Source organism: Chelonia mydas, chromosome 10 (assembly GCF_015237465.2).
Source record: "Chelonia mydas isolate rCheMyd1 chromosome 10, rCheMyd1.pri.v2, whole genome shotgun sequence".
NCBI lineage: Eukaryota > Metazoa > Chordata > Testudines > Cheloniidae > Chelonia > Chelonia mydas.
Window position 1 is genome coordinate 62,177,100 of NC_051250.2, and position 27,658 is coordinate 62,204,757.

At 37.4% G+C, this 27,658-nt stretch overlaps 1 protein-coding gene across 4 annotated transcripts in view; it reads right to left on the reverse strand.

Annotated features, from left to right (window-relative positions):
* The window catches only part of DMXL2 (Dmx like 2), a 104,629-nt gene that overhangs the window by 19,180 nt on the left and 57,791 nt on the right, over positions 1-27,658 (reverse strand). For 3 of the 4 annotated variants that reach the window (XM_037911707.2, XM_037911708.2, XM_037911706.2), the window contains exons 19-32: positions 27,337-27,447; positions 25,445-25,614; positions 19,140-19,237; positions 17,737-17,902; positions 16,901-17,165; positions 14,533-15,641; positions 13,593-13,784; positions 11,597-11,673; positions 10,593-10,723; positions 9,047-9,295; positions 5,410-5,591; positions 4,779-4,912; positions 3,565-3,650; positions 2,927-3,128 (exon numbers count right to left, since the gene is read on the reverse strand). In XM_037911707.2, coding sequence (XP_037767635.1) covers positions 2,927-3,128; positions 3,565-3,650; positions 4,779-4,912; positions 5,410-5,591; positions 9,047-9,295; positions 10,593-10,723; positions 11,597-11,673; positions 13,593-13,784; positions 14,533-15,641; positions 16,901-17,165; positions 17,737-17,902; positions 19,140-19,237; positions 25,445-25,614; positions 27,337-27,447 — 3,172 coding nt within the window. Of the gene's footprint in view, positions 1-2,926; positions 3,129-3,564; positions 3,651-4,778; positions 4,913-5,409; positions 5,592-9,046; positions 9,296-10,592; positions 10,746-11,596; positions 11,674-13,592; positions 13,785-14,532; positions 15,642-16,900; positions 17,166-17,736; positions 17,903-19,139; positions 19,238-25,444; positions 25,615-27,336; positions 27,448-27,658 lie in introns of those variants that run through there. The other variant, XM_037911709.2, reaches the window with a different exon arrangement.

The window sequence follows — 27,658 nt, forward strand, 5'->3', positions numbered from 1 at the left end:
TTTGTAATTGCCTATGCATACAGTACTAGCCTTTGCTATATTCTAGAAACTAGCTTTTTAATTCAGTGACCCTATGCACAAGTCAGTATTAGAGATGGCAGTATACAGCTTCATATTGGGGGTTCAAGCAATCAAAATGCTCACTAAACAAAAATAGTATCAAAATTGCCAACGTATAGATCTAATTCATATCTATTTTAGCACAAGTCTATACACTTGTATAAACTGAAAAATAATGATGGTGGTGGTAATGCTAACAATATACTCTGGGAATTTTACCATTACCACTAAAGTTACAGTATGTGGGAGGATACAAGCCCCTTAAAGCTTACAGCAAAGAGACAGACTCAACACAAACACATTTTTCATAGTTTGGGAAAAGAAAATCAAAAATACAAAACTGTTAAAAACTACCAGTGCTGGACAGAATTCTGTGGTGTTTGCAGCAGAAGCCAGGAGAGATTAATTATATTGGCAGCTACTAGATGAGTTTTCTATTTTAGAAGAGGTGCCACCGATACTCTATCACAGGAATTGCTTCAGAAATATACAAGTTGAATTTGGGACATGTCAGAGTTGTATAGAACCCAGGAAAGAAAACAGACTCTGAATCTGATCGAAGTGCATCATGTTCACCTGCTTCTATAGCTATCAGAGGAAGCACATCTTCTAGAGACTAGTCCCATTGATATTATTTGCTTGAGAAAAACATAAGGAAGACTAGAAACTTCATAAAATAGAAACATTTGAGAGAGCAACCAATCTAAAGGAGGCAGCACTTCAAGGAGGAGATGACATGTTGCGCGGAATATTTGTGAAAAACTTCATCTTTAGGTATGTTGAATGATAGACTTGATTGCTTTCTTCCTACTTGAGTAAAATGAATTTTAAAGAAAAACCGCCTAGTTACACTGCAACAGTCACCTTATGACATTGCATTTTATCACCTGATTGAAGAGACAGACAACGATCTAATGCAAAGATATAAAGTCCTACTTAACTCAGATGTGGAAACTGTAAACTATTCCAGGCAAGATTAGAAAAACTCCATGACTCTGCAATTTCATTCCATGCGCAGCATGGACAAGGCAAGCCTACCATTGTTCTATGCAGTGCAATAATAGCTAATGCTATCCAAGCTGCAAGTAATCTGTAGTAGGAATTAAGTCATCTATAAATGTTTTTTGGATCTACTTCTCTTGAGTGAGCCTGTTTAACTGCTTTCAAATGAACAAGTGATTTTGTATAATGCCACTTCAATCCTTTGCCAAAATAAAAGCCTCAGATTATTATTCAAAGCAAGATGATTGTAGTTTACAGAGGTCAGCTACTTTTGTGCCCTAAATGGGGCAGGAGTTTGTCCTTTCCTTGATACATAAAGAAGCATACAATTCAGCCAGCAATGAGAATCCTCATTCAGAACAGATTCAAAGAAGGTGCCTCTCAACTGTGGAGTGAATAGTATTAAACAGTTCCAAAATGATCTTACCACCACACACAAGCTTTGCTGCACAGCTATACCTTGATTTTGTGTGTCTCAATTTAATTGACATACTACACCTTCATGGATTCTGCATCAATTTTGATGAGCTGAGGGGATTCATCCTAGTGCTGCAAAACCTGAAGTAGAAAGACTCCAGGAAGGTGTGTTCATTCCAGTTTTGAAGAGCATCTTGGCAAACAAAGATTTGGATGCCTTCACTCAAAGGTAAACAGGATATTGGATCACTATTGTAATATGGATGTAAAACTGTGCATGATGAACTACTTGCTTTAATTTTATAGGGTGCACAGTGTCATCTGAACTTCTACAAGACCTTATTTGTGCCTTTACCAGTAGAGATCACTGAACAATGCATCTGATGAAGTGAGCTGTAGCTCACGAAAGCTTATGCTCAAATAAATTGGTTAGTCTCTAAGGTGCCACAAGTACTCCTTTTCTATTTGCGAATACAGACTAACACGGCTGCTACTCTGAAACCTGAACAATCAACTGTCTGTAGTCAGAACTATCTTTCCTGCACAGAATTGTGTGTGCACCAAGGCAATGAAGACTGGTAACCCACACGCTCTCGACAAATATCATAATGATGAACAAGACTATGATAACGATGTTGACTAGAAATGTCATCAGTGCTACTACATTTTAGTGATTTTTTTTTTGTTGTGATGCTTTCAGGTCACAAAGAAACACAATTTTGTGTCTTGAAATACACAGAAATGTATGCATTTCCTAGTGGTCATTTTATCGTGTTGATGGTATCACTGTTTATCCCCATTGCTATGGTAGTGGCACCACTTGACAGTTCCACATCAAACTTTGTCTTAAAGTACACATAATAAGCCTTCAAATGAGCATGTGTGTAGAGAAGGTACATTAAGTCAACCAAATCGGTGGGTCCACTGCTGGCCTATAAGGGTTTAATCAGATCACATAAGAACCAAAATGAAATCCAATGCTTCACATTTTTGAATAAGTGGCCCTTAATGCATGTTTGTAACAGTAGAAAGGAAATTGTGAACAAAAATCTGTAGCAGTATCAACTACACAATTGTTCTATTAAATAGTGCATGAAAAAGCAGAAATAAATAAAGTATGTGTAGAATAAAAATGCAAGTAAAACAGTGGGAAGAAGTTATCCAAAGACTAATAAAAGGACTTAAGCACCTGAATACCACTGTATTTGTAACAGTATTTATAACAATTAAACATAATCATCAGTAAAGATAGGCACCGTATTATGCTGCATTCATTAAGGTACAACTGTAAAGCCACTGTAGGTTAGGTTTTATTTCGCTTAACCAACTCACCGTTTTCTTTTAACTAAAAAAATCCACTAGATAGTTATGACTGTTTCTGCACAAAAGGTGCATATATCAAGTTATAATAAAGTTTGGATAGCAGTTTATTGAAAGCTTTTCTTACTTGAATGGTGTGTTTTCAGGTTCAAGCATTGCTTTGTTGCGGAGAACAGCTGATCCAGCTCCCACTCCAGTGTCACTGGGATAGGTATTGATGTAGTTCGGTGGTGGGCCTTCAAACTGATCCACTCTCTCTTGAAGGATCTGTTCCCAGTTTTCCAAATTTTTAATCACAGCAATACCCAATGGTGATGTCACAGGCAGATCTAAAGTGAACACAAAGGTTTAATACCAATATAAAACCCCTATACTATTAATAGCAATAAATGAATCCTGAAGTAAAATGCAGACACAATATTATGAATTTTTTTTTTTTTTAAAGAATATAGCAGCCCAGGGCAGAATTTATTCAGATACCAAAAACAACTAAGTAAAACTAAAAACAAACAAAAAAAATTCACAACCATAATCTGACATCGTATTCTACTGCTTACGTTTAATAAGCATAAGGAAGATGTGTGTGCTTCCACAGAACTTACAGAAAAAGATAAAAAAAATTGGATGAGTGCATTTAAAAAACCTGAAATAAAACACAATTCCATCTGTTAGCAATTGTGCAAAACAACTTTTCATATATAAATGCCAATACTTTACTAACTCACATATAGAGCAAAGTAAAATAGAAGTCAGAATTTAACTCACCAAAGAATTCCAAACCAGCAATGGGAAAAAAGTTCTTTATGTTGTACAGAGCTAGTTTTACTATCACCAAATGTATGAGAGCCCAGCTGTAGAAAAAGAACAGTTTCCATTTTGTAAAGTACAATGTAAATTCAGTTATCTGCAGGACACAGTTTAGCTTCTCTCACCAAACCATGTAGATATATGAGAAAGGTATTTATAACAAATCACAGAAGATTAGGTTTGGAAGAGACCTCAGGAGGTCATCTAGTCCAACCACCTGCTAAAATAATGAATAGTGCTTACTGAGTGAGTTTTCCATACTGCAATGCAAGGTAAGATCCTTATATCTTAAACATGTTAAGTGTCTCTCCTTGGAGCCCAGAAGATTCCCCTCCCTCTTTTCCAAACCCCAGATCATCATCCTCTGCCCTCTAGCAGAGGGCACCTGGACATAGATCCCTTGGTGTGAAAGAGGGAAGCATATGTAAAGTCAGGAATCAAATATTAATCTCATGGCAATGCCAATGAAAGTCCACATTACAAAACTTTCCATGACATCAAAATGAATGAAAAGGAATCATTGTTATGATATAAATCAAAGATTTTTTTTTTCCACTCTCGTATAGTACAACGAAATAGTTCCATTTATAGTCTACTGGATTTGGAAAGACATGATACAATGTAGGTGGAAGACCTTTTGTTTTCATCCACTTTCATAATGGATGTGACTCATTAATTTATGCCATCCTATGCTTGTGACATTTTTTTAAAGTGTTCTTTCTAATCCACATAAAAAAGGAAATTAACACAGAAAATTCAAATTACACTTAAAATTGGTCTCTACTCTGAAAAGTAACGCTAAACCTGGCATCAAGGGATGTTCATTGTGTCTCAATGACTGAAATACAATTTGCTCAGTTTATTTGCTCAGGTGAATGCAAAAGGGAAAAAAACCTAGCTGCTACACTTGCAAACTCAATCGGAACTTAAAGTCAAGGTGAATTATTTCCTTTTTGCACATCAGTGTCAGTAATTTAAGATTATTCACGCCAGTTTCTTATCTCAGTAATGCCTCTGCAAACCCATAGCTGTTAAATAAATAGATACTGTAAAATGTACCTCACAGCAGAAAAGAGGCCCAATGATATCATCTTTTGCTTTGGACGAAAAGCTGAACACAAAACACGTTCATAAGTAAGTTTGTTTTTAACTATGGTATAGTCTCCACTAACCTGTAAGAATTGGCATTTTTGTGTTCCTGGATCTGTGTGTCAGAAAGGAAAGCACCATCATCGTCCTCTTCATCACTGTGAATGCTTTCATCAGAATCATATATAACACCACTATCTGATAAAGGAAGAAATGGCTGCAATGCAAGACAAAAACCTGTTATAACAACTCTTCAGAGTTGTCAATATTTTAAACATTTAAGATGTCACTTAAATAACTTAGTGAAACAGAGCAGCTTGATATGTAAATCTATAAATATACCTAAATTGTAAGTTAGATGTTCCCTTCAAAAATAAGTGTGTAGCAAGGATCAAAAAGCTTATTTCCACTATTTTTTGCTTGGCAGAAGAGTGCTAGATTGATAAGTAGATTGATATTTTGGAACTCATATAGCAGATATGTAACTGTTTCATCTTTTCTGGGGGGAAAGCAACCTGCAAACTTTTTTTTTTTTTTTTTTTTTACAGGTTGTGAGGCACATTCATGAAAACACTTCTTGAAATTTTATTTTTGTCCTTTAGAACAGGAAAAAAAAGTGCATGTGTTCTGTACAAAGTATTTAATTTTATATTTTCAAATTTTAGAAGTCAGACGTTCTTGTGATACCACTATGTTCAACCCAGAATGCCCTACCTTTGCCATAAAATAGTCCCACATGCTGAGTTCTGGAGGAATGAATTTTTCTTTGTAAGAAGGCCTTTCTGCAGGCACAGGTGGAGGTACAACACTATCTTTTACTGGTCTCCCTGGTACAAGCATTCTCATATTAAATCGACGACGATGCTTATCCATTTCTTCTGAAGGAACGGGAGGTGCTAAATTGAAAGAATTTAGATAGCTAAAACCATAGTAAGAAACAAATGCTATCCATAATTTATTTTTAGAAATGGATTAATTTTAGAATTTAAATGAAGTCACCAAAACCATGAATTTTGGTTAAGGTTTTTGGATAACAAAATCTGGTAGGTTTAAAACAAATTCAAAGCTAAACTACATTTCAGGTACTATTCCTTAAATGTGTCTGTAAATAAAGTAAGTGTAATCCTATAAATAGTCCAACTACAATAAATCCAAGTAGAGTTACTATTCTTTGCCACATGCATTAGGAAAACAAACTGTAATATCTTTTAAAACCTGTAGCTCCTGAAAACTTATAAGTTTTAGACCAATTCCTGCTTGAAACCATATTGAGAATGTTTTCTCCTTTAGAAAAATCCATGTTTTTGTTTGACATTTTCAGAAATGTAAACAAGGAAATCTAGACGATTTACCCTGGCATTTTAGGAAAATCTATGGGGGAGGACTGATTTTAACATTTTTTTAATGTAATCAAACACAATATGAATGTGGACTTTGAAAATGAGCTGTTCTGGATAGGCATAACTGAAGATTTACACTTACTTTATTATAAAGATAGAGATTTAAAAATACTGTCCTCTTTTAAAGCACACTAACATCCATCTACACTGCAAATCTTTACAAACCTTCATTACTGTCCTTTGAAACATCAGAAACTGCAGCAGCAGCTAGTAGGTTTAAAGAAAACAGAATCTATCTTGAATGAAAGCCTTTGACTGTACAACCAGGAATATTTTTCTAGCTATTGCAAAAGTTAAGCAGTATAAATAAGATCATTACCGCATTTCCCTACCCAACATAGACTTTTTATTATTTAATTCAATAAAAAAATCAATTTAAAATATGTAATCGCTGCAAAACTTGAAGAGTTATTAGCAAGCTTCAAAAACTAGTAGAGGATAAAAATACTGATCAGAAAAGTTTCACCCAAAATGTCTGAATTCAAATTACTTTTCAGAGTTACTTCTTCCACAATTTAATAGTAAATATGAAACTCAGTTACAAAGGAAAGACAATCCCAGTTAAAATAAAACCAGTTTTTAAAATTCATGCCTTATGCCAACATTTTTTTTAAACATTTCTACTGGAAAATACACAGCAATCCGCATATAAGCTGCTCACCAATCTTCTGGGGTAAATATTCTTTGTCACAGCCAGCAGCAACTGCAGTGCTATTTGGCAAGGTTATTTGGTGTGATGAGTAGCACCCACTTGTTAACAGTATTTTATTTTGTCTTGCTGTCTGAGCATTTTGTTTTACCAGAATTAGGTAGAGTAGGAGACTGATTATTCACTGACTGTTCCAGTGTAGTTTTAGAAAGAGAGAATGATTTTCAAGGAAAGGTGCATCTACTTGGGAGGATAATTACAAGTATGTATCCAAAGTGGCAGCCAAAGTCCATCATCAAAAGTGATCACCTTTAGAGTTCCAGTAGAGTCTAGCTCCAACTCTAGTAGTTCTTGTTATATTTTACCAATAGTAAAATATCTATCAGTTGACAAATGAAATTTTAAGTTACATGGTTGATTTCCATGATTTATTAAGAGCCTAACTTGTGCAATATAAAACATTTTTAAAATTCAATTACAAAAGCTTCAAAACTGAGGTTCTACCTTAATTAGTTAAAAGACTCTTCTTTTAAACAAACCCGTTTAATTCAGTACAGAATATAAATAAAAATAAAATGTGTAGACTGCTTGCCAATATCCTCAGACTGGGTCTATTTGCCGTATGTGTCCATTGTGCCATTAAAATTTTATAAAGCTAGATTTGTTTAACGTTTACATAATTTATATCAGAGCAGTTTTAAAATTGATGTCACACACATAAAATGACTTCCTGCTTAATTCAACTTCACTTAAATACATTTTTCATTCCTTTAATTTTCTCAAAATGAATTAGCAATTAATTAAAAGCTGGAGAAGAGTTTAGATGAGTAAGGGGCAGTGTTTGCCAAAATAAAATTAATGATATTTCCCCAATTACTAGCTGAGACACACAACCACAAATTCATCAGAATGGTATGCATACTGTAGCACGTATTACCTCATACCTGGGACTCATATCTACAATCTACTTAAACTGTATGATCTTTGAGGTAGGTACTGACTTTTCATGATAATTATGTGCAGTGTTTAGCACAATGTGGCCCCATGGTATTTCCACAACCCAGATATTAATAACTATCTTTTAGTGCTCCAACAAATGGAAACTATCCATGTTACAGCTCTGAGAGTACTCAGAACCTTTATGAACGACAAATTGTGTGTTCTCTTCTTGTTCAAAAATCAGATCAAGTGTCTGCTTCTGAATCCATCACGCATGCAGGGCAGAGGCTGGGGATGGGGGAGCTAGAGGATCCACTGCACTAGGACAAGGGTGGTGTCTGAGTTAATGCTAAGAGTGCATCTGCCATTTGTCACAAAACCAGTATCTCATACTCTATACAAGGATTTGGGACACTCCAAAAAGCAAAAGCGCTATGTAGAATAAAATTATATTCTACAGCTGAGAACTGCTTCATTCATGAGCATAAATAATTGCTTATTTGGCCCATTCTTGCTTAGCCTTTAATGAAGGAAAATTGGATGACTGTTTCAGTATGTTCCGTTTTAAATCAATGATCAGGTGTCCTTACTTAAGCCAAGCAGACACTCAAACCTCATATGTAATAGCTAGAAAACTGAACAGACTAGGACACACACCTGATGATCAGTAATGATGGTAAACAGAGCTGCAGATACTGGCGAGCCTTTAATATGACTTGGACTAGCAGTGATAACTGGCTGAAAACCATTAGCCACGAATGACTTTTCCCTAGAAGGCTGTATTAGGAGTCCTGTAAGTTTACAGATAAAATCAGCTAGAAGAGTTAAAATTAAGTTTTGGGAGATTTGAAACCCTGTCTCATCAAACTTACCATTTTTCATGCAGACAAAAGGATAACAAATATGCCAGAGAGCAGTAAAGAGTTTAGACTTTACTATGCCAATTGCTCAACTGCTTTTTTCACTAAGTCAATAACTCTAATATTTGTATCATATTTAACGACCCACTATGTGTTATGTGGAACATATGAAGACAATGCCGACCTCCAAGAGCTTTTTTCCCCCTCTTCTAAATTAAATAATCTTGGCTAAAAGTTGTATTCTTGCCAATACATACTGATCAAGAATTCTAAGATTCCCATTAATTCCTTCAGTATGATTATGCAAGTCCTAAAAATACCTTTACCCTGGAGGAGGTTAAGAACTGATGATATCAGACACATACTATCAAACATGATGAATTTAAAAGTTTATTTTTAAACAATGTTCCTGAACCTAAAAGAAGGAAATTAAATTCTTCTCTTTCCCCAAAATTATACAAATGCACATTATTGGTCTGAAATTGAATCAACACAAAAAGTACCTGGAATATTTTCAGATTGTCTTCGGGGTTTCACAACAAGTTTCACTCCTCCCCCAAAGACAGCAGCCCACATTCGACCGTTCAGGGGATGGGCTGCTAGCCGAAACAATTCATTGCAAGAATTAGTAGCAAGGGCATGTATCAGGAGACTTAGGTAAACAGCTACAACAGCTTCACAGAGTAAAATGTTTAACTTTGGTTGGTCCTCATCCTGGGCTGAATTTAAGAGATTTATAAGTGAGCTCACACCTGCAAGAAGAAAAAAGAAAAGATGTAACTTTAAGAAGTTTGCAGAAGTACGAAAAGCATTTTTCTTACATTCATTTCATGCTAAACAAAGAATTCTATGAGTGGCCATTTAGTACTTTGATCTAAATTAAGTTTATTACCCCTATTTCTGAATAGATTATAAAATTTGTTTCTTGATGATTTTCCTTTCCAAGACAGACCTTTCCCTGAGAGCATTCTCTGTCTCAGGTGTGTGGCTGAATGGGTCTTGCTTAGATGTTCAGGATGTGAGGTCAGGAAGAAATCTTTTCCCAGGTCAGGGTGGCATTGACCCTTGGTTTTTTTCATCTTCCTCTGTAGCATGTGCCTGTGGGTCACTTGCCAGGATTATCTGTGTATATCTCACTTAAGCATACCTCTGCTATTGCAGGGGCCTTGGGCACTGGTGCATCACGGTCCCTCCTCTCTGCTTGTGGCAGATAATGATCTAATCTCCAGTGGGCTGTAATACTTTGATCTAATTTAATTTTTTGGGTTTAGTGTGTGGGTGCTGGATGGTGTTGGTGGCCTGTGATATACAAGAGGTCAGACCAGGTGGATCTGGTGGTCCCTTCTGGCCTTAAACTCTCTGGCACTCTATAATGCCATCTAAGACTTTTTTGCAACTGTACCTCTTTTCCTGCAGTTACTACAGGCAGTTCAGATTTATCCATGAGGCTCTAGGAGTAGGTCTCATCTCCTTTACTCTTGCACCATATGAGTATTTCCAAGATTGTATGTAAACACCAAATTCTTATTAGATTATAATGCCTTGTGCAACTTTACAAAATACATATCTAAAACCTGAGGCGGCCATGGCCAAAATACTTGAAGAACTTCTCTTGGATGGGATAGATTAGGGGAATGGCCATTCCCAGAAAAGAAATAATCAGGTAACCAAGTGTACATTCTGGATCCTGATCTTTCTCTCATTAAAGATATCTGGGGCACGGTGAGCATCTCTCTGTTCGAATAGGTGAACCATAAGTTAAATGCAAATGGAGTTCACCCAAGAGTTAAAAAGAAGCAAGAATGCAAAATAGATTTTTCTATAAGGGAAGCATATCTGATAATATCTGCATCTTCAGCTGACTAACGTATGCTATCAATATTCTTGTTGGCTTGAACATTAAGCCCGGTGCGCATTTGTAGATGTCACTGCATGTTCTGAGTCACAAGAAAAAAATCAAGAAATTAAGTGAGAAACAGATTGTGTGGGGACATCTGAAAAAAGTGTTCTTGGCATGCTGTTGTGAAAAATAACTTAGTTTTTTCTCACCAGGCCATTGAGCAGGAGTTGAATTTGGTGTTGCATGTTCTTCAATGCTTTCTGTCCTCAGCCTGCGTCGATCACTCAAAAGCAGTCCTTGATAAACCATTCCTGTAAACTGATTTGTTTCTGTTTGACTGCTAAACACAAATCAATTTTTTTCTAATGAGAAAGGATTTTAGAATATTCTTGTAATGTAGTATATATGGCAAGTTATTTTCATTTGAGTCTTTAATTTTTCAGAAAATACATTTGAAATTCTGTATAGCATGTAGGAGCGGTTTTAGAAGAGTAAAGTCATTATATTTTTACAATGTAAAAAATAGTTAACTTTTAGTGCTAAAAATCTTAGTCTGCATGCAATGTTTTACATTCCAGTCTGTCTGTTTCTGGGCAAGAGAAAAAGATTCACTTTCAAAGATTTTAGTAATCAGAAAATGTGTTGTGAAAATTGCTAAATGCCCTCACATCTGTAGGCGTATTTATTCTCTACTCTTTTCAGAGATGGCCATATAACTATCAATCTGAAACTTGCTCATCTGTCAGGTACAAGAAGAAATTGCTCCTATATATCAATGTGTCCACTGTGGAAAATTGCCCTTTTAGTGTTTTCCTTCTATTAGAGCCTCACAGAGCCTCAATCATAGATTGAGTAACTAGAGATTTTTATTTTTTATTCTGTGCCGTAAAATCTACTAAACAATTTTTGGTATTAAATTTAATTCATGTAAAACTGTCTGGGCAAATGGAAGGCGCCCATATAGTTTTTGAAAATGTTACGAGAATGTAACTGTAGCTTCATTCACATTACAATTTCTTCATAGTGCATTAATTGCATTATATACATGAGTGCACATTGAACTTAGGCCTGGCTGTGTATACACACGAGTATATATGTGCTTATTTCAAAATGTTAGTTCTTTATGCATTTATTTAAAAATGTGAAAGTTTACTCTTACATGAAAACCAAAAACACATTTTAAACGTAACTGTAAGAAGAGCTCAATTTTTACCTGTAGCTGTGGCTGTCACATAAAGCTTGGTAAATAGACGCAGAAAGTGAAGCTGCTAATGAATGAAGTGTATGCACCTAAAACAAAACCAGCCAATATTAAATTTTATATGAAAAGTTGTAGGAAATTGCAATTTTTTCTTAAAATCACAGTGAACTAATTGAGACTGACTAGTGAGAAAATCTGAATGTTAAACACAAATGTTGAGTTAACTAGTTATACATCACATGAAGAAAGGAATTGTTAGTTGTGATTTATTTTATTCATGAAATATATTAGTTTAAAAATTATATCCCAATTGTTTTAACTAAATTAAAATTTAGCTATACACAGGATTCTGTTGCATTTACTATTGCAATCAAAACTCTTCTCCCCAACATGCCTAAGACTGATGGTCTAATTAAATAAATGTCAAAATAATTTAGATTACACTGAAATAGAATTACCACCATCAGTGAGTGCAAAGTAAATAACTGCAATTTTCTGTTATGCAATATGCTGACCATTCTGATTGGTTCTAGGCTTCTGATCTACATCATCAATGATATACAGTTATTTCTCAATATCTGTAAAATAAATCCCTATACTCTGACTGGCTAGTAATAGCTGTTAGCCAAGAGTACAAAGAGCTGCATAATCACTGTATGGTTATTTTGCAATTCTGCAATAACTGTACTGTGTGTATATGTACATCTCTACTCTCACAACTACAATCACCCTTCTCTAACAGTTTCCTCGCCTAATTTTCTAGCCGTCTGCCAGCAAGGACAATACTTCGGCTTCTCGTTGCCTTCAGTGGAGGCAGAAATCTTCGAATATTTACATAAAAGAATTAAAAATGGAGTCCAAAAAGCAAAGAAAATGGTGCTGTTAAAGTGCTGGAGGTTTTATTTTATTTAAAAAACCTTTAACTTATTTCCATCTCCCCTTCCATCATTCCTCTTGCCCTCAGAATAACTGTTATACTATTTATACTATTGGTTGGAAAATACCATCTTTTCTTTCTCAATTCAGTTTTGAAATAAAATGCATGCAAAAACTTCAGTTATTATGGGGGAAAAGACTGGCTGAGCTGTAGTGCAGAAAGGAAGGCATGAAGAAGGGAGCTAAACAGAGAGAAAGGAGGAAAATGATGGAGAGAATGAGAGATGATCGGCTGGAGAGGGAAATGCCAGAAAGGTGTGTTTGTTTTTTTTTAAATTGTCTTTCAACAATTTGACAACCCATTCGATTTTCCAGTGTTGTTTTTTTTTCATTTAAATGTCAATATTGAATTAAAATTTGCAGTATAAAAATCTGAAAGTAACTCCTGTTAACTCACCAGTAAACCACGTCTTTGTCTATTAAACACTTTGGGATTTTTGTCATCTGTGTTTACTTACTCTGAACACATTGGCCTTTAGCTTCAGAGTTTCTTCAGCTCAGAATATGGGGCCAGATTTTCAGTGTGTGTAAATCAACAATTCAATTTATGGCAATTTTATCAGGCCCAGGGTTTATACCTGAGCTAAGAGGATGCACTTTCAAGTCAGAATACATTTTAAGACTTACTACACTATATAATTGTCATTTAATTCCACCCCAGGCATTGTTGGTGGTCAGTTCTGCAACAATTTATTTTATTGATCAACATAAACACTGGGATTCAATGATGTAGCAAAGGTCCAGATTTAGGACTGGCTTTTTGGTCACTCATGCTCTGGGTTAAAAGGCTTTTGCACTAGTGAATGGATGGGAGGGAAACAGCCAAGTGTCAAGATATCAACATTTACCCAGATTACAGGAGAACACATATATCGCCACAAAGTTTAAAAGTGAGTTTGATTTTTTTCTTGAGTCCACCTGTATTGTTCAACTTAAGAGTCATCACTTATGAGTAACGTGGCCGTCTGAAATGCATATATCATGCTGTGTCACATTCCCTTCTCACCATGTACAAACATACAAATACCTATGACATCTCAATTTCAAATTCAGAGAGAACTTTTTGTCTTACCTTTACATCTTCGATATTAGGATGGGGTGGAAATTTCATCTGCACTATGGTGTAAAGAATGTCATGGATGTGGTTATTTAAGTACAGCACAGGGTTGGCTATTACAGTTTTTGTTGAAGCAATACTTGCAGAAAGCAGTGGTAGCGTTGTGGGTAATGGAAGGGGAGACTGAAGTTGCTTTACTGTAGTTTCCTGTTTAAAAGAAAATACAGTAGGTAAAATGGTCACATAACTGAGAACAGAAATAGAGCAAACATTTACAACCTTAATGATTAAACAGAATAATCTTTCTTCATTCTTTCTTCATTCATTCATTTTTTCATTCTAGCATGAAATAAATACAAAAAATACCAGACAGTGCACTATATTGTTTGATTTTGTCTTTTGGATGACACACAAATCAAGCCCAATCACTTGTAGTCTCATGGCATTATTTGCAAGAGTTGGGGGGTATTAGATCTTGTCAAATTCCAACTGGAACCACATAGGTGGACAAAATGTAATTACCAAAACTGGAATGTGCATAGAATACTGAGTCTTAACACTTGGATACCAGCTTAAATGCTATGCTGGTAGGTGCCTTAGTACACTCTAAACTTGAAAATAATGAAATAGGATCTTTAATAATCATAGATGGCCAGGATCCAGATTTAAGATTTATGCAAAAGCAGCATCCCAAAATACCAGACTGTGCCCCCTAATTCCACCTGAGAAGTTAAACTTTATAGTCTTAGAGAGAAGAGTACCATGTACTGACTTACCAACCCGACTGCAGTACCCTAGAAATGTCTGATCTAAGTACTACCCTGGCCCGACCTTGTTAGGGTGAGTGATTTGACAAAAATCAGTCTGATAAGCTGTGGTTGCAAGACTACTAAAATTCCTAAACTACTTAAAATGAACTAATCTCAATTTAAAGTCATTTAAAAGATTGTCTTACCTGCTGAGACTCTTGCAACAAAAACTTGAGCTCCATTCTTACAGATGCTAGACCACCACCTTGTGCCCCATGAAGGCTACAGTAACTTAGGAAAACTCTCAGGAGAGCTTGATTCTTTTGCAGCCACCACTTTCGTCTTTCAGCATGCTCTCGTTTCGCCTGCAACCTACGTCTTTCTATCTGGTGACGTTCATATGAGCCAATATCTGGCTTATCCACAATTTCTTCATGATCAAGTCGGTCACCATCTACTTTAGTATATGTTTCACAATAGTCTTTACTACCTGCTTCATGGTTACATATTTCATGCATAGCAGCAATTTCTTTTTCCAGCCAATTGTACAGTTGAAATCTAAGCTTCCCTCCGTCTACCTCATACCCTGTAGCCAAAGTCCTCAGTTCGGTCATTAGGATCTTCAAACAGGCTCTGAACTTCAGTTGTTCGGCAATTACATCAACCTCAGTGTCACCTGCATCAGAGTCCTCCCCTTGAGGTGTCTGTAGTATATTAGTGTGTGCATTCTTCTCATCTAGTTTTCCATTTTTAGAGTCCAATTTCGAACCTTTCATTGTTAAACCAACATCATCTTTCTCTTCCTCTGAGCCATCTTTGTCTTCACCCCAGTCAAGAGTAAGAGACTCCTCTTCGAATTTTACTGCTGGCTGACTCCAATCAAATTGTGCTGAAGAACTAGTGCTACTTTCCAAGGCAGATGAAGCTGAAAATGGCTTTGACCAGTCTATATTACTACTTTCAGCACCATCACTCTCAGTGTTTGACTCTAGAATCACATCAGTTTTTCTAGTAGGACTTGAACTGGATTGATCTCTCTCGGTAGAAATGCTGGACTTTTTACTTATTTTTGGAATTTTGGAAAGAACTTCAAGAGCTAAAACAGGGCATCCCACTTTAAAATGAGCATTTGCAGTGGTGAAGAATAATTTTCTCTCTATAAGATTAATTTTATCAACAAAACTTTTCTCAGTTTTTATGCCTAAAGTAGCCAGAGTCCCTTCTGGTGATCTGAAATATCTTCGGATGAGCAAAGGGTGGGTCCGAAGGTAATTGTAAAAACTAAACACCACAGGATTGCAGGACTTGATGATAACTAGAGGAATTAAACAAATATGACTTCTACGAAACATATCTACAAATGAGTATTATTTTAAGGTTGTTTTGCACCCCTGTAATTGCCACTTTACAAAACCTTACCAAAACAGTCTAGCATATTTGTAAAAATAAAAAGTAATCACATCCCACAAGAAAAGTGATAACATGAACTCATTATGGAAAGAATAAAAAGTTGCCTCTGTTTCTTCTGCTTTATGGCACTCAGGCAACTCAAATAAAGAGGAAAGCTGGCTTGGCTACAGAAACAGCTGCCTGAAGGTTACTATAGCTGGGCACAAATTAGAGCAGTCTCAAGGATGCTCTAACCGGCAATGCAGATTGAACCTGTCCCCAGGATAAGGGAAGGGGATGTAAAGTGTGGCACCTTTGTTTCCACCCTTTCTGGTCTTACAAAGATTGGCTGGTGGATCCTAGGAATGAGCCCAATGTTTACTGACAGAAAAAAAATTGTAAATTGAGTTACTCTTTAAAAAAAAAAAAAAAATCAGCTTTCTTTTTTTAAAAAGTGTGAATATTCCACTCCCCAAGCAACATGAGTTACACTGACATAGGCATTTGTGTGTACAGTGCTATGTTGGCGGGAGAGGTGGTATTTTTTTTATGCTGACAGGAGATCTCTCTCCACTTCACTGGACACACTGTAGCAGCACAGCTGTGCCACTGCAGCGCTGTCCGTGAGACGTGGCCTAAAGGTTCAGTTCTGCAGAGATCCAGAACAACAGTGCTCAGGTTGGGGAAATGGGATGCTGTACCCTGGAAGTCCAGTCAAAAGGTGGGTGAATCTCAGGATTCCATTCTGATTAGTGCAGGTGTAGGCCTATCACTTGAAGGAAGTGCCCACAGGGAGACAGAGATCACAGGTATCACTCATTCATGAACGGCAACAAGAAGCATTTGTAAAAATGAAATAACTATACTCTAATAAGCTTATGGTAACAGTACACTGTAGCTACTGCACACTTCATATAACTACAACACAATGGAGAATGAAGCAGATTTTTAACAGATATTAGCTTCTGTTTGTTGAAACCTTTTGTAAAGGTTTCTAACTGAGAATTATTGCATTAATGAATTACAACTACAGTACCAGCTACTTTAACTATTTTTACTGCCTTTTTCATATTTAAGGATCTGTTTTTACTTCTAAATGCTTAATTATTATATTTATTATGGAAGGATCTATAAATCCTAACGCTAAAATATATTTGAAAATTACAACACTGATATTTCCCCTACCTGGATTTTCATCATCTTCCTTAGGTGTTTGTTCCAATAAAGTGTCAAGTGCTCTAGTGTAGTTTTTCATTATCCAGTAGGCAAGACTTCGCAGGAAGGGATCAGGATGCAATTTAGTACATCTGAATCCAGTTCCATCTTTCTGGCAACCCAAAATTTTTTCATAAAGAATGGATGTATAAGTGAGGGAGGTCTCAAATTCCGATTCATATAAACGAGCAATAACAATGGCCAGCTGAATATCTTCCATTTTTTCAAGACACACCTGTGGCATAAAGCATGACAAGCAAGCTGCTGGATTAGGAAAGCCTCGCTCTCAGAGAATGAATGAATTAAATAACCACCCACATTTAGAATAAAGAGTAATTTTCCCATCATGTAAAAAGTTTAAAAGGTACATCAAATTTTGGGGTCAGAAACCTGTATCCAAGTATATTTTCTCCCTCTGTTTGGTCAGAAATGTGCTGATTTTTTTTCAGATTTATATAAAATTCTGGTTTATTTAGTAGTGTATCAATGTATCAATAATCGAATAGAAGATTTTTTTTTCTTCAGGCTTACGCACAAATTTTCAGCCTTAATTACACGAACATTAGTTTTTTGGATGTTTTTTGGTACTGAACCGTATGAAGAATTATATCTGATATCATGTACTAAAGACTCCTGTAATATGTACACACACACAGAGGCAGCAATAACGTTGCATAACCCTGACTTTTCGTTGCTCCACTGTACAACTTTCTTTGCCACAGCTTTTGTGAAATGATTAACAAACAACAATGTTCATCAGTGTAACTCTCAAGTTCAGTTCTGAAACTCCACAGTACTTTATATACCTCTATAGCATCTTTCAGGGAACCAGCCAGTAAGAAAAAAGCAGCAGACTGTTCAAAGCGTTGTTTTCCCAACAAAGCAAAAGCATTTTTCAAAGCTGCTTTGCGCCACCTATCTTCACTGAAATTGTGGCTGAAAAATGTGGTCATCTTTTCATCGTACTGAGACCTGTGTTAAAAAAACAAACAAAAAACTCACACAGAGTACTTAGTTATAACTTAAATTTTGGGCTGTCAAGTGATTACAAAAATTAATCATGATTAATCGCGCTGTTAACAATAGAATACCATTTTATTTTAAATATTTTTGGATGTTTCCAAATTTTCAAATATACTGATTTCAATTACAACACAGAATACAAAGTAAAGTGCTCACTTTACATTTTTTATTACAATACTTGCACTGTAAAAAACAAAATGGTATTTTTCAATTCACCTCATTACAAGTACTGTAGTGCAATCTCTTCATCATGAAAGTTGAACTGACAAATGTAGAATTCTGTACAAAAAACTGTATTCAAAAATAAAACTATGTAGAACTTTAGAGTCTATAAGTCCACTCAGCCCTACTTCTTGGTCAGCCAATCGCTCAGACAAATAAGGTTGGTACAATTTGCAGGAGATAATGCTGCCTGCTTCTCGTTTACAATGTCACCTGAAAGTGAGAACAGGTGTTCGCATGGAACTGTTGTAGCTGGCGTTACAAGATATTTACGTGCCAGATGAAATGCTATGAATGTTTAGCACATCTGGCACGTAAATACCTTGCAACGCCGGCTGCAAAAGTGCCATGCGAACGACTGTTCTCACTTTCAGGTAACACTGTAAATAAGAAGCAGGCAGCAGTATCCCCTGTCAATGTAAACAAACTTGTTTGTCTTTGACTGGCAGAATAAGACATAGGACTTAATGGACTTGTAGGAGCTAAAGTTTTACATAGTTTTGGTTTTGAGTGCAGTTATGTAACCAAAAAAAAAAATCTGCATTTGTTATACTTTCATGATAGAGATTGTACTTCAGTACTTGTATGAGGTGAACCGAAAAATACTATTTTTTTTGTTTATCATTTGTACAGCGCATATATTTGTAATCTAATAATATAAAGTCATGACTGTGCACTTTGTATTCTGTGTTGTAATTGAAATCAATATTGAAAAATGTAAAGAACTTCCAAAAATATTTAATAAATTTCAATTGGTATTCTATTGTTTAAGAGCGATTAATCATGATTAATTTTTTGAGTTAATCGTGTGAGTTAACTGCAATTAATTGACAACCCTACTTAAATTATATCTTTTAATCTTTTGATCCAAGATAAGTTGAAATGACAAGTTGAAAAAGAGTTCTTCTTTACACTATTAGTTTTATTCTTACTACTTTTAAAGTCAAAGGCTAACGGAACTCACCTAAACAGACCCCACACCACTGCTTTTTTCTTCATAGCCAGGTAAAAAATTGCAGCATCCAAGGCATCATTGTTCCTTTGAAATGAAGCTTTTGCAACCTACAGTAGTAAATGGAGAGCGAACAGAATTATTGCAAAAAAGCTGCCTTCAGTTAAAAAATACACAAACTCTGCTGGAAAGGACAGCATGGAGTTTTTGTGTGTGTGTTTCTATAAAGCTGTAAAAGTGCCTTCTGAATATTTTGCAAAAGACACTATTTATACAGTTTGGGAGCAGATAACACTGTAAATGTTAGTTTTTCTTAAGGCCTTTGGAAAATATAATACTGATGCATATATTTAAAAACATAACGTGAAGTTACAGAAAGGCAAATAAAAATCTTTCATCCCTCAATCTTGATGAGATACTTTTCATTTGGCAATGCATGTTGTGGTATCCTCTTCCACTGAGGATACCTCTCTGAGGGAGGGAACTCCAGTTATTAGGAAGAAACGATTAGTAATGGATGATTCTATCACTAGAAACATAGATAGCTGGGTTTGCGATGACCAGGAGAACTGCATGGTGACTTGCCTGCCTGGTGTGAAGGTTGCAGTTATCTTGAGACAGCTAGATAGACTTGTGTTGTGCTGGGCAGGAGATGGTGGTCGTGGTACATGTAGGTACCAATGACCTAGGGAAGGATAGGAGAGAGGTCCTGGAGGCCAAATTTAGGCTGCAAGGTAAGAGACTGAAGTCCAGGACCTTTATCGGAGCATTCTATGAAATGCTTCCAGTTCCACATGCAGGGCCAGTTAGACAGGCAGAACTGCAGGGTCTTAATGCGTGGATGAGACGATGGTATAGGGGGGAGGGGTTTAGATTTATTAGGAACTGGGGAAACTTTTGGGAAAGGGGGAGCCTATATAGGAAGGATGGGCTCCATCTAAACCAAAATGGAACCAGATTTCTGGCACTTTAAAAACTGCTCTATGACCTTTTAAATTTTAACTAAGGGCTGGGGGAAAGCCGACAGGTGCAGAGGAGCATGTGGTCTGGACAGAGACATCCCTTAGGGGAGGATCTATTAATGGAGATTCTCTATGTCACAGTAAGTAGGAGAAGATGGAAGATGATAAAATACAGGTAGGATCTGATGAGAAACAGTCAAATGAAAAAAAGTCCCATTCAATTACATCATGTAATGGCAGACAGCTTAAAAAGTGACAAGCTTTTAAAGTGCTTAAATATAAATGCTAGAAGTCTAAATAATAAGATGGGTGAACAAGAGTGCCTCATATTAAATATAACAGGCATCACAGAAATTTGGTGAATGAGGATAATCAATGTGACACAGTACTACCAAGCTACAAAATATATCGGAAGGACAGAACAGGTTGTGCTGGTGTGTGAGTGGCACTCTATGTGAAAGAAAGCGTAGAATCAAATGCAGTAAAAATCTTAAATGAACCAAACTGTACCACAGAATCTCTATGAATAGTAATTTCATGCTTGAATAATAAGAATATAGCAGTAGGGATATATTAATGACCACCTGACAAGGATGGTGATACTGTGAAATGCTCAGGAAGATTAGAGAGGCTATAAAAATAAAAAACTCAGTAATAATAGGGGATTTCAACTATCCCTATATTGACTGGGTACATGTCACCTCAGGACGGGATACAGAGATAAAGGTTCTTGACACCTTAAATGACTGCTTCTTGGAGCAGCTAGTCCTGAAACCCACAAGAGGAGAGGCAATTCTTGATTTGGTCCTAAGTGGAGCACAGGATCAGGTCCAAGAGGTGAATATAGCTGGACCGCTTGGTAATAGTGACCATAATATAACTAAATTTAACATCCCTGTGGTGGGGAAAACACTACAGCAGCCCAACTCTGTAGCATTTAATTGCAGAATGGGGGACTACACAAAAATGAGGTAGTTAGTGAAACAGAAATCAAAAGATACAGTGCCAAAAGTGAAATCCCTGAAAGCTGCATGGAAACTTTTTAAAGACCACATAATAGAGGCTCAACTTAAACATATAACCCAATTAAAAACATAGTAAGAGAACCAAAAAAGTGCCACCGTGGCTAAACAACAAAGTAAAAGAAGCAGTGAGGCAAAAAGGCATCCTTTAAAAAGTGGAAGTTAAATCCTAGTGAGGAAAATAGAAAGGAGCATAAACTCTGGCAAATGAAGTGTAAAAATATAATTAGGAAAGCCAAAAAAGAATTTGAAGAACAGCTATCCAAAGACAAAAAAAAATTGCTATTACTTTTGGAAAGCAGGAAGCCTGCTAAACAACCAGCGGGGCCACTGGACGATCGAGATGCTAAAGGAGCACTCAAGGAAAATAAGGCCATTGCAGAGAAACTAAATGAATTCTGTGCATCGGTCTCCATGGCTGAGGATGTGAGGGAGATTCCCAAAGCTGAGCCATTCTTTTTAGGTGACAAATCTGAGGAAAAAGAACAGGAGTACTTGTGGCACCTTAGAGATTAACAAATTTATTTGAGCATAAGCTTGCGTGGGCTAAAACCCACTTCATCCGGTGCACGCAGTGGAAAATACAGTAGGAAGAGATAGATACACACACACACACACTATAACAGGAGTGATCAGTTAAGGTGAGCTATTACCAGCAGGAGAGAAGAAAAAACCTTTTGTAGTGATAATCAATGCTTCCTCAGCTCTCGTCCCATAATGCCCCTACTCGCACTACACTGATGACATCTGCATCATCTGGAACCATGGAAAAGAAGCCCTTGAGGAATTCCATCATGATTTCAACAATTTCCATCCCACCATTAACCTCAGCCTGGACCAGTCCACACAAGAGATCCACTTCCTGGACACTACAGTGCTAATAAGTGATGGTCACATAACCACCACCCTATACCGGAAACCTACTGACCGCTATACTTACCTACATGCCTCTAGCTTTCATCCAGACCATACCACACGGTCCATTGTCTACAGCCAAGCTCTACGATAAAACCACATTTGCTCCAACCCCTCAGACAGAGACAAACACCTACAAGATCTCTATCAAGCACTCTTACAACTACAATAGCCACCTGCTGAAGTGAAGAAACAAATGGACAGAGCCAGGAGAGTGCCCAGAAGTCACCTACTACAGGACAGGCCCAACAAAGAAAGTAACAGAACGCCACTAGCCATCACCTTCAGCCCCCAACTAAAACCTCTCCAGTGCATCATCAAGGATCTACAACCTATCCTGAAGGACACACGCTCAGATCTTGGGAGACAGGCCAGTCCTTGTTTACAGACAGCCCCCCAGCCTGAAGCAAATACTCACCAGCAACAACATACCACACAACAGAACCACTAACCCAGGAACCTATCCTTGCAACAAAGCCCGTTACCAACTGTGTCCACTGATCTATTCAGGGGACACCATCACAGGGCTTAATCACATCAGCCACACTATCAGAGACTCATTCACCTGCACATCTACCAATGTGATATGCCATCATGTGCCAGCAATGCCCCTCTGCCACGTACATTGGCCATACTGGACAGTCTCTACGTAAAAGAATAAATGGACACAAATCAGACACCAAGAATAATAACATTTAAAAACCAGTTGGAGAACACTTCAATCGCCCTTGTCACTCGATTACAGACCTAAAAGTCACAATATTACAACAAAAAAAGTCTAAAACAGACTCCAGCGAGAGACTGCTGAATTGGAATTAATTTACAAACTGGACACCATTAAATTAGGCTTGAATAAAGACTGGGAGTGGATGTGTCATTACACAAAGTAAAACTATTTCCCCATGTTTATTTCCCCCCCTACTGTTCCTCACACGTTCTTGTCAACTGCTGGACATGGCCCATCTTGATTATCACTACAAAAGGTTTTTTTCCTCTCCTGCTGGTAATAGCTCACCTTAACTGATCATCTCCCCACTGTATTTTCCACTTCATGCATCCAATGAAGTGAGCTGTAGCTCACGAAAGCTTATGCTCAAATAAATTCGTTAGTCTCTAAGGTGCCACAAGTACTCCTGTTCTTTTTGCAGATACAGCCTAACATGGCTGCTACTCTGAAATCTGAGGAACTGTCCCAGATTGAGGTGTCATTAGAGGAGGTTTTGGAACAAACTGATAAACTAAACAGTAATAAATCACCAGTACCTCACCCAAGAGGCCTGAAAGAACTCAAATGTGAAATTGCAGAACTACTAACTGTAGTTTGTAACCTATCATTTAAATCATCTTCTGTACCAAATGACTGGAGGATAGCTAATGTGACACCAATTTTTAAAAAGGGCTCCATTGGTGATCCCCGCTATGACAGGCTGGTAAGCCTATCTTCAGTTAGGGGCAAACTGGTTGAAACTATAATAATGAACAAAACTGTCAGACACTTAGATGAACATAATTTGTTGGGGAAGAGTCAACATGGTTTTTGTAAAGGGAAATCATGCTTCACGAATCTACTAGAATTCTTTGAAGGGTTCAACGAACATGTGGATAAGGGAGATCCAGTGGATATAGTGTAATTAGATTTTCAGAAAGCATTTGACAAGCCTCATCAAAGGCTATTAAGCCAGGTAAGCTGTCATGGGATAAGAGAGAAGATCCTCTTATGGATTGGTAACCGGTGAAAAGATAGGAAACAAAGGGTAAGAATAAATGGTCAGTTTTCAGAATGGAGAGAGGTAAATAGTTGTGTCCCCCAGGGGTCTCTACTGGGCCCAGTCCTATTCAACATATTCATAAATGATCTGGAAAAAGGGGTAAAGAGTGAGACGGCAAAATTTGCAGATGATACAAAACTACTCAAGATAGTCAAGTCCCCGGTAGACTGCAAAGAGCTACAAAAGGATCTCTCAAAACTGGGTGACTGGGCAACAACATGGCAGATGAAATTCAATGCTGATAAATGCAAAGTAATGCACACTGGAAAACTGTAATCCCAACTATACATATAAAATGATGGGTTCTAAATTAGCTGTTACCACTTAAGAAAGCTATCTTGGAGTCATTGTGGATAGTTCTCTGAAAACATCCACTCAATGTGCAGTGGCAGTCAAAAAAGCAAACAATGTTGGGAATCATTAAGAAAGGGATAGATAATGAGACAGAAAATATCATATTGCCTCTATATAAATCCATGGTATGCCCACATCTTTAATACTGCATGCAGATGTGGTTGCCCCGTCTCAAAAAAGATATACTGAAATTGGAAAAGTTTCAGAAAAGACTGCCACCTGAGAGATTAATAAGACTGGGACTTTTCAGCTTGGAAAAGAGACGACAAACGTGGGATATGATAGAGGTCTATAAAATCATGACTGGTGTGGAGAAAGTAAATAAGGAAGTGTTTTTACTCCTTCTCTTAACACAAGAACTAGGGGTCACCAAATGAAATTAATAGGCAGCAGATTTAAAACAAACAAAAGGAAGTGTTTTTTCACACAATGCACAATCAACCTGTGGAACTCCTTGCCAGAGGATGTTGTGAAGGCCAAGACTGTAACAGGGGCTATAAAAGAACTAGGTAAGTTCATGGAGGATAGGTCCATCAATAGCTATTAGCAGGGATGGACAGGGATGGTGGCCCTAGCCTCTGTTTGCCAGAAGCTGGGATTGGGTGACAGGGCATGGATCACTTGATAACTTGTCTGTTCATTCCCTTTGGGGCACCTGCCATTGGCCACTGTCAGAAGACAGGATACTGGGCTAGATGGACCTTTGGTCTAACCCAATATGGCCATTCTTGTGTTTTTATTATTATGTCATGAGGTTCCTATCAGCCCTACGCTTCTGTGAATCTATGATCTTGGGCTCCACTGGTGCTCCATTAGAATTCACAACTATTTATTCACTACCATATCACATGCCATTTAATGTTGTGAGTGGGTTTTCATTTAGACCCAAGGATCTGTCCACATGGATCTAATTCTAGGATCAGGGACTTAAGTTACAAAGCTGGGAGATTCAATGGGTAAAATTCTGATCCCACTGAAGGCAATGCGAGTTTTGCCTTTTGTTTGAGATTAAAAAAATCACTGGTTTATAGATTTAAGAAAAAGATTAAGAAAAAAGTATTTTCTAAAGAGAAAAATCAGCAACTTCTTTTAACTTATTGTTGACCTTAGAGTACTTTTTCAATACATCTTTTCAGTTACTGACAAAAGATGTAACACATGCTGAAGATCTTAACACTAACCTTCATCATGGATTTCTGTTCTGAATGGCGTATCTAATACATATCTTGCTATAATTTATTTCTTAAATTATATAAAACATAGCATAAAGTTTTAACGTAAGTGATTCAAACTACCTTCTCAATGCACCTTCGGAGTGTGTTAATATTCCTGACCCACCAACCTATACCCATTGCTCTTAGTTCCGACCACTGTGGATCTCCTCTCTGGATAGCAGGAATCATGTTGATCAACTCTTCCTCAGCCTCAGAATGAAAAGCCCAGGCAAAATGGCAGGTAGATACACCTAAATAGTGACATGGGACAATTAATATTCAGCAAATAAAAGGTTGTTAATAAACAAATGAAAAATAGGAGGGAGACTGCATATGGGCCACATCACATGAATTTATCATTGAGTCTAAATTTTTACTTATGATAAAGTGTTTACAATATTGCATCCTGGGGCAAATTTTTTTCTTTTTTTAAATCATGAATGCAAATTAGCAAAACAGAGGTGGGATTCCCAGCTGAGGAGTGGGGTGCTCTTAGACAGGTCATTCCCAACAGGAGGAAGTGGTGTTGCTGACCAGGTTACTAATGGTGGTGCACACTCCAGATAGAGAGGGTCCTGCTTTGAACACACATTGCTATGCATGTACAAAATTGTATTATGTCAGTAAATGTAGTGATTGTAGACTGCAATTATTTCAGTAAATCCCCAAAAGATTCTAACAAGTATCTTTCTTTTTCTTTAAAGCATTTAATTCATAATCCAATTCTTATTTTCCAGACTTTGCCTGAACTTTCTGGTTGCAGCAGGGCTTTGAAGGGTAGTAGTGTGATGGAGGACTGCAAAGCAATGCCCAGGGAGCAAACAGGCAGTGAACTCAGCTCTGCTGGGAACTCACCTGAGATAAGGCTTTTTTTCTGCCCCTCTTTCTCCCCCCACAAGGTCCTAATTTGGGAGGCAACTGCAATGGGCAGAGTCTAAAGGCTATTGCGTGTACACCGCAAAGCTTACAAGCAGCTGTGAGGGCAGGTGTGATACAAGGAAGAAGACACATGCTTGCTGCTTTAAGAGTCAAAAGGAATAGCGTGTCCTAACCCAAGAGGCCTAAATTCCTTCCTCCTGCTGACTCTCCCTCAGTAGCAGCTCCCCTTGATCACTGGCTCCACTTGCTACATTTCTCTTAACGTATCTGCCAAGTCTGCGGAGAGAAGTGAGCATACACATGCCACTGTCGGGACCGAAAAGCCAGGAAGGGATATGTGCGGTACAGCAACACAGCCAAAGGATATTGGGAAAAACAATATGCTGCCTGACCCACTTCTCAAGCTCTTGAAATGACTGATGGCAAACTGTGTACGAAACACCATTACTTCCTGCTCCTGACTCCAACTGCAGCCTGAAGATTTTGGTGCTCAATGCAGCAGCCTTAGTGCTTTCAACATTCCTTTCCCACACATGCTGGAATACTAGGGTGAGAAGCAGAGACAAAGGGAAAATACCCTGTTGTCACATGTCCCTTCAGAGGCTGGGAATCTGTCTGCTCCTCAGGTGCTGCCTGCTCTCCTACCCCAGATTCAGAACAGCATCGCTCAGCCCCTGCTTCAACCAGAAAGCAGATAGCTGGGATGAAAATTACAAATTATAGCTTAGGAAAAATAAACAGTCTTATTTTTATTTCTTCTGCAAAGGAGATTTAAAAAAAACAACTTAATTTTGTTGGGGAAAATACCCAAACTTCAACAGACAAGCCATAATCTCTTTACCACACTTTCCAACTCATGACTTTTCTATAGCTCTCCTTCCATTACCCTGGTCATAGACTGTATCAAAGAACTTATGAAGTCAATGGTCCTATTCACAGTGGATGAAGGTAAACATATGCGTAAGTCTTTGCAGGATCATGACTTAAGTGAACACACATCATAAAAATTCCTAAATGGGATAATACAGATATTGAAGATAATGCTGAAACATTTTCTGTCTGCTCATACGAACATAAAACATTGCAAGGCTTACCTTGATGAAGCAGCTGACCTCGATATAAAGGTGGGAGTGATGTCAGAAGGCATGTATGCAAGCGCATAGCCAACAAATACCGCAAGCCACATTCATCTAATGTGTCTCTGCCTGCAAAATAAAAAAATTGATTTGAGTACTTGTGAATACATACAATTTACACCCCACTGATATTTTCATAAGGGGGTCAAGAACTGAATAGATATGGAGATTGACTTCATCCCTCTACTTACTAACAGATCAGGATTGAGGCACACTGAGCAAGAGCATGAGGGGAAAGCCTACCCTACCCTTGCTTCTGCTGTATCTTGTCGAATCGATG